Source organism: Apaloderma vittatum, unplaced genomic scaffold (genome assembly GCF_000703405.1).
Source record: "Apaloderma vittatum isolate BGI_N311 unplaced genomic scaffold, ASM70340v1 scaffold22130, whole genome shotgun sequence".
Lineage (NCBI taxonomy): Eukaryota > Metazoa > Chordata > Aves > Trogoniformes > Trogonidae > Apaloderma > Apaloderma vittatum.
The window spans coordinates 9,020-16,930 of NW_009694243.1; the positions used below are offsets into that span (position 1 = coordinate 9,020).

The 7,911-nt window shown below is 36.1% G+C and overlaps 1 protein-coding gene across 1 annotated transcript in view; it reads left to right on the plus strand.

Moving 5' to 3' along the window:
• LOC104272142 (cytoplasmic polyadenylation element-binding protein 2-like) overlaps positions 1–7,911 on the plus strand; it is a gene marked incomplete at both ends in the record, with an annotated part of 32,878 nt that overhangs the window by 6,946 nt on the left and 18,021 nt on the right. The window contains one exon of the mRNA XM_009867056.1: positions 4,247–4,337. Coding sequence (XP_009865358.1) covers positions 4,247–4,337 — 91 coding nt within the window. The remainder of the gene's footprint in view (positions 1–4,246; positions 4,338–7,911) is intronic.

The window sequence follows — 7,911 nt, forward strand, 5'->3', positions numbered from 1 at the left end:
AAATGTGTGCGTTTACTGAGTTTAATACCTGTAGCAGAAGTCTAATTTTTTACTTCAGGTGAAGACCTACTTTTACTTCAAGTAGTCCTACAGATCAGTAGTTTAAAGATGTGTCCAAAATTCAAAGTTGTTCAACTTCTTAAATATGAACATCTGTTTTTACTGTTTGTGGATAAAGATTAGTTTTGTATTAACTGTTTAAGAGTTTCTGTCCTTGTTATTTGCTTTATGGGTAAAATGACAATATACAAGCTGTGAGATGCAACTGCATGGAGTTTTTCATAAATTGCATGGCATTCTTTAAAAAGTTCTTCTAGCCCTAAGTGTATTCTGTGAGTAGGATACTTCATGCTTCTGCTATATTGTGTAAATTTGTAAAAATTCAGAAATAATTACCACTTTACAGAAAACTTTGTTACGTGGTCTTTTAAGCTGAGGTTACACTTTGTCACTTAGCCATATACCTCTGAATCTGGAGGCAGTTATGCCAAAACCACGTTTTCAGTTCTGTTGTGTACGAATGCGGTTATCATTCTGGTATTGGAAAGGTGGGTCAAGCAGGATTCAAATATTTATACAGTTAAAAAGAAGTAAAAAGCTAGTGTGAGAATTTGTAGCGCTTGGGAGAAGTTAACTGTTGGCTCTGGGGAAAAAAACAACACAATGCTGTGACATTCCACTGAGACACAGCCCTCCTGACACAGCAGGAGTTCACTTGCTTCTTAGCACTGGACTGATGAGCCGCAGAGGTGAGGGAAATGCAAAATGTTTTGCAGGAATTTGGCCTTGACAAAAGGGGCTTTTGGAGTCAGGATGATACAAAACTTGTATTACCATATACGCTTATGTATCAAGGCCTTCGTACTACTGATTATCTTTAGTTTCATTATTTCAGCATGGTTGATAAGCGGTTATCTTCTAAAACAACCTGGAACTACCTTTAAAACAACATGGAAATAGACCCAAGAATTAGAACTATTCCCACTCTGGTTTAGAGGTAGTTCAGGTTGTTTTAGAAGATAACTGCTTATCAGTTGTTGAAATAATGAAACTAAAGATAGTCACAAGAATGAGGACTATTTCCATGTGCATGGAAACCTAAAACAATTGTGTCCAGTGTTAGTACTTTTGTGCTTGTCCCAAAGATTGAGGTAAATCAATGGAAGTTTTCTGATCAAGCAGAGCGTGCTGTAGTAGAACTGTCCCCTTTCAAACTATTGTGAAGTTTTTTTCCTCTGGCAGAACTTTCTAGAAAATCTTTGCTAATGTCACCTACATTATTGAAATACTTTTAAGTTCTGCTTTGAAATGAAAGCTTTGTATTTGCATAGATTATACCTGTGGTCTTTAAATACATGATGTACATACTTGGTGAGCACAAAGCAGTATTTTAGCATTATAAAGCCTAGTTGCACAAAGGCTGAACCTTGTACTCAAAGAATGACTTACTCATTTTGACATAGTTAAATTTCAGATAACGTTGCTTTATTGTATGTAGTTCATCAGTGTGAATTGGAATAGATGTTAAAAGCTTGAAGCACTGATTACCTAGATGTTAGCCAGACTCATAAGTGGATAGCATGATGTGGGTAGTGAGATAGCAGAATCTAATTCCTGTACTTCAATCTTACTTTACTTTAGTGTGTTCACAACATATTCAGACTGTACAGTGCATGCCTGTTCCATGTTTCCACTGCCAGAAATGAAGTAATACAATTCAAAGAAACAAACCCTTTTTTTTTTTTTAGCTTTATAGACATGAACTTTCGAAGGTGTGAAGAGAATGAGAAAACATTCTTTTTTTTTTTTTTTTCCTGCTTCCAGCAGCACAAGACCTTTCACTTTGGATACACAGAACTTGCAAAACAGAATGATGCAAGGGTAAAATTACAATTATTGCACCATGTCAGCCAGTGGAGCCGTTTACAAATGAATCACAAACACACGTTCTATGTTTTACTTTTCCATTTCTAAGATCCATGACTGAGTGGGCCAGGTTTAGGAATTAACCATGATGGAGCCCTTTCTTACAGGCTTCTGCTCTCCAGAGCAAAGTTAAGTCTACAGTAATGACCATTTGTCTGATAGTCACGTGTTACCTCAACATATATATATAGCTATGATCAAACATACACACACAACCCATCCTGCAAAAAAAACCCAAAACACCCACCCTCAAAACCAAACACCAACCTGATTTAGTGAGCCTGTAACAAAGATAACGTGTCACAGTTCAGTCCAGTTTTTACCAATACTAGTTGTTTTTCCCTGTCAGCTACAGAGGTAGCAAAGCATGTTTTCTATTTACTCAGCAATGTTTTTTGCAAGAGCACTCACTACCTACTAAATCCTGACTTCAGCTGAATTTAAGACTTCATTAAAAATCCTGATGAGATACATTCTGAATGCTAAGGGACAGCAAGGTACAGATCCTCCTTTGTCACTGCTCACACCTCCTACAGAAAACAAGTTTGTTATGATAAGCAGGTTCTTTTCATTGTGCTATTGAGAAACAAATGTGCGAGGGCATGGAAGCAGATTAGTAACTTCAGTTTCATTCTGCTGCTTCTCACGACAGCTAGAGAGCTGAATGAAAGCCAACCAGTCCCAAGATAAGGCTGCTGTGAACCAACATAGCAGTGGTGACTTGTTGGCACTCAAAGTGGGTTGAAGATCACCTCGCAAAGTGTCGGTGGCATTTGGCTTGGGCCTCATCAGGAAACAAGAAACCTACTTGTTTTAAATGTATCATTAAAATTATCCGAGGGCTTCCAAAAAGAGGATAAAGGATCTGATAAAATAAACATAGCAGATTGCTTACCCAACAGAAAACCATTGCTTTTTATATTGTTTGAGGGAGAGACAACTGAAGAAAAGCCTTCTCCCTCTTCATCCCAGTGTTGTATCAAGTTGACTAAACTTTCTAAGAAAGGTGAAAGTAAAATCTTAGTTTCATCACAGCTTGTTTCGCAAAGCGGTTGGTAAGTCAAAGTCTCTGACTCATAGAAAGTCATAGTCAAAGACACGTGGAAAACCTCTATTTCCAAGGTTGCTTTTTCGCTCCTCAAACCTGAAGAAAACCTGTTTGCTCAGGGATGCAGTCTGAAATGAATTTATGTTCTGCTGAACTGTCATGGAAAGCGACAGTGAGTGTGGGTCAGATACCATCTGTCCCCGTTATATATGTGCACTAAGTGGATGGCTGCATCGTTAGTACATTTTAATGGTCATGGGATGTGCGTGATGTATTTCATCCTACTCTGTTGAATTAATATAGTGCAGCCAGAGAGGAGACAACAGTAAACTAAGTGCAATCATGTCTGACTAGAAGCTTTGCAAGCAGAGGAGATTAAGGTTTTATGCAAACTATTTTCAGTCTCTGAAGGTATCCCAGGAAGACCAAAGAACTTAGAAGTCATCTTTTTTCAGTCCCTGTAACCAGGATGTGTTAAAAAATACAAGAGAAAATATCTTAGATGAGTGTAAAATCAGTGAAAACATTTATGATTTATACAAGATCTTTTATTACCTTCTGTGAAATAAAATGTAAGATGTTGTGATAACTCTTCTTAATCTTCATGTGCAAAAATATTACTCTCTATAAGGCTGATAATCTATTTGTCAACTTTGTGACATTTTCTTTTCCTAGTTTTAATTTTCTAATCTTTAACTGTTCAGTGCTGACCATTTGTAACTCAAGTTGTGGTGCAAAAGGTCTCAGATTAATCACCCAGAAGCCAGGAAGTGCAGTTTCAGCAGGGGGCTGAGGGACCGTGAGAGGTGCTTAGCCAAGCACCAGGAAAATGCTTGCTTTCATATGAGGTGACTGTCCTTCTTGTCCTGTAGTTCCCCACCTTATTGACTATTTAACTTCTGCGTGAAATGAAATTGAGCTCTTGGAGACATTAGTCTCCTTCATTAAACAGCCTAATGCTTAACTCTGCTGTGGATCACTAGAAGTCATTCAGGCAGTTCTTCTGAAGGAAAACAATCACAACCTATCAAAGTGCATACGCAGAAGAGTTCTTCACAGTGCATCTTTAGTTTTATATTTGGATGCTGTTAGATTACTGTTAATAAAATCAGGTCTTGCTGTCAATAAATACAGGTATAGCTTTTGTGTCATTGTACATCTCCAAAATGTCTGAGTGTACAGCCTTTAAAAGGCACTTTTATCTTCCTGTGAAGTTTCCTGTTAAAAGTACAGAATTTGTATTCCAATACTAAGGATTTTGTTCTCTTTTAGGATCGAAATAGAATGTATGACAGTCTGAATATGCACTCTTTGGAAAACTCCCTTATTGACATTATGAGAGCAGAGCATGATCCACTTAAAGGTATGTTATTATGCTAAATAAAGAAAAAAGGGTCATCCATTCTGCATATTTGAATTAATACTGGTTGCTAATTTAGATTCTAGGTTCATATTAAAATAGCAAATTAATTATTTTCTCAATTCACATGAAAGGTCAGTCTCAAGTTGTATTTTATTGAAAACATTGGTTTACAGTTGTTTAAAACTTAAGCTTCAGTGTCTTCCTAGGTTTTTCTCACTATTCCCTCCATCCGTAACTCCTTTTCCCCAAGAATTCATAGTTAGTTTTATTTGAAATTTATTTGTCTGTTGTAGGAAACTATACCTCAGTTTGTGAAAACATACTGTTCTGTTAAAGGTAGCCAAAAGAGGGTGGGAGGGGAACCAAGCCACTACCAGTGTTAGCTGGTTAATTTTCTTTCTTTGCAGTGGAAGCTGAAAAGAAAATTAAGTCCACTGACAAATTCAGTTTTTGTCCTCCCAAATATTTTTTAAAAGCTTCTAGAGGATAATAATGCATTTGATTGTCCAGTTTCTGTTTGAACAAGTCCAGGAATAGGCTTGGCTTTAGAATGCTGCTTCCTCCTACTCTTCTGGGCTATGTTCAGATCATTTGGCCACAGCAGTAAGCATATAGCTAATATCTGTGGTTTTCAGTTTTAACTCCTCTATGCACTGTACATTAACACTCACTTTTGAATTCTATTTTTCCATACTTTATTTGGCCTGATCAAATGTTACTTCATTTGTGATGTTATAGTTAGACTAACACAATCTAACTCTAAAATTATCCAAGCAGGCCTGCTTTGCAGAAATTCTCAGTATTGAAGCAATTGGAAAAAAAAAATCTTTTATGTCATTATTTACTCCAATCCATCCTCTATGTCTAGAGGCTTCTAGATTTAATATATGTTACATTAGCACATAGGGGCCTGTGTTCTCCTGATTTGAAAGACACTGTGCTGGAGTCTGTTCATGGTTCTCTTAAGATGTGAAATCAATGGGAAGACCTGTAGTATTCAGATAGCATATAATGGTATTGTAAGATTTACAATGTAAAGCCTAAAGTTTGGGGTTTTTTCCAAGCTGAAAATCTCTACAAAGCGTCGCTAAGTAGGTAGCATATAGTTAACCAGTTAATTGTCCTCCTCCATTTCAGCGGAAGCTAAAATGAAATTTTCTTAGATGTTCTAAAGCTGATCTCTACTTTCTTCCCACTTGCAGAGAATTAATTCCAGTTTTAAAAATTTTATCACTGAAGTCCTTTATTAAATTCAGTTTTTCTCCGTTGTACATGTTCACAAAGCATTACTAAGTAATACATGGTGGTTGAAACTTGTCAACAATTAGCCCAGTGATAACTACTGGGGTCTAAAAGCATCGGTATGTCGTCAAAGACCAGGTAAAAAGGTAGATCATGCCTGTTTCAAAGCATTGTTGCTTCCATTTTACACATTCAGGTTGTGACTAATATTTCTTCGATTATCTGAGCCCAAATCTGCCATCACGAAAGATATTGAAAGGTAAAGTTACTGCTAGGCATAAAATTAGAGAATGCAGATCATCTACCCCAATACACTGTCATCGGCGCTTCTCATATTCCTGAAAACCAGTTGGTTTCTTCACTTTTTTCTATTCACACTGAAGTGTCAAATGGAAGTGGTTGCTCTGTCTCCCCTGCCATCTCTCTGTTTTCATTTTGGCTTTGTAGTGCAGAAGAGTTTTCAGAGGCACAGAGAAGGCCCATTTTTTGTTTTATTCATTTTCTCATATTTCATTTTGATACAATAGATGAAAATGATGTATATCCATTAATAGTTTTTCTTCAGTGAGAATAAGACAAGATAAAGCCTTAAGATTTTAAAGTGAATTTGGTTCATACAGAAACACTTTTGGAAAACTGAGTGCAGTTTCTGTAGTTATTCCATGGTTTTGGGGACCTGAGTGTGTGGTTTTGGTCTACAGTTAAGAGATTTTCAAATTTTTTTAATCGTACTCTTGCAGTGAAAATTCTGCTAAGTTTTATGTTTGAAATAAACCAGATGGAAGCCATAGATAGTGATGAATTCAAAGGAAATCCATTTTTTTGTTCAAATGCCAGAGAACACTGCACACGCCAACTGAATTTAAATAGAATAATTGTGTGCTGTTGCTTAAATTGGTTGATTAAGCTATTTTTTTCTCTTTGGAAATTATTACTTCAGCTGAAACAGCTATATTATTAACAGTAAGATACGAGAAATATTCCTTACTGACTGAAAATAGGAAGAAGAGATCACGTCCTAAAATAGCCTTTTAGTTTCTCTCTGCCCCTCTTCTGTTTAGTCACCATTAGTTGGCATTTTTGTAATTCCCTAGCAACTTTAACTGTGTTTTTTCTGCAAACTGTGAAACACTGATTTTGTTCTTTCAGTCTCTGTGGCTTTTCTTTTCACCACAGAAAATCTGACATTTACTTAAGAACCCGTCGTATTTGCTTGCAGAAGGCACAGGATTAAGGATATTATTGTTAGTTATTTATTGTTCGTATTAATATATAACGTACTTTGTAACTAATAAATATTTTTATGACAAGTAAATCTAAGCACCCTAAAACAATGCATCTGTTATATCTGACCACAGCAGTAAAATGAAAGTCCCTGGAATTTTAAGCACGTGTTTCAGATTTAGCTGCTTACAATATCTGGAGTATGACTAAGCATCTTGTCTCAGATTTTGCACAATGCAGAACAGACGCTGTGTGTACTAGCTCACAGCTTTAAGTTTTGCATTTCAAGATCCATTTTCAAAGTCAAATTCTGCCACTTTTGCTTTCATGAACTTGCAGAAAAACCTTTATTTCAAATATGATTTACTGAAAGCTAAGTTTATGCCTGCCAAAAAATTGTTTATAGATGCATAGTTTCAGCTTCACTTAGGCAAAGTTTAGTCGTCACTACAGACATGACTGAAAGAAAGAAGTAATTTTAACTTTGAGCAAGACATTTTTTCAAGGTAGGCTACTAGGGAATAGGTGCTTGACTTCTCTAGCCATTGCAGCAGAAATGCTGATCATATTAAAACTAATCGTTGCCACGCAGCTTTCTTGAAATGCATTTCTTAATAAGACATTAAGTAATGTTTAAGATTACCCCCTCCAGTTGTTGTAGTATAAACTGAAGTTAAAATTAATAAAAGTTAAAATAATTTAATTTTCACATAATTGTTCTTAAACATCCCTTTTATTCTTCTAATAGCCCCTAGAACTATTCTGAGGGAAGAATTACAATGTTGGTAGCCTGAAATACGTGGGTACTGGTGGTACGAATCTTCTGATGACATACCTCTTGTGTGCTTGCTGGTCTTCTCCAAATACTAGTGTTTCTTGGTGTCAAGATGTAAAAAAGTAGGCATCTGAGAAACAGGAAAAGCAATAGATTTGGCCTAAAACAGATTATAGAAAAAAATAGAAGAAATGGTTATATTTTGCGTGAAACGTATTAGAATTGAGGAGACAGGTGATTTAATGGAATTTATTATCTATTGTTTTAAACATGTTTCTAATACAGACTTTGGTAATTTCCATGTAATTTAAGGGCTTCTCTTCCGTAGGGAAA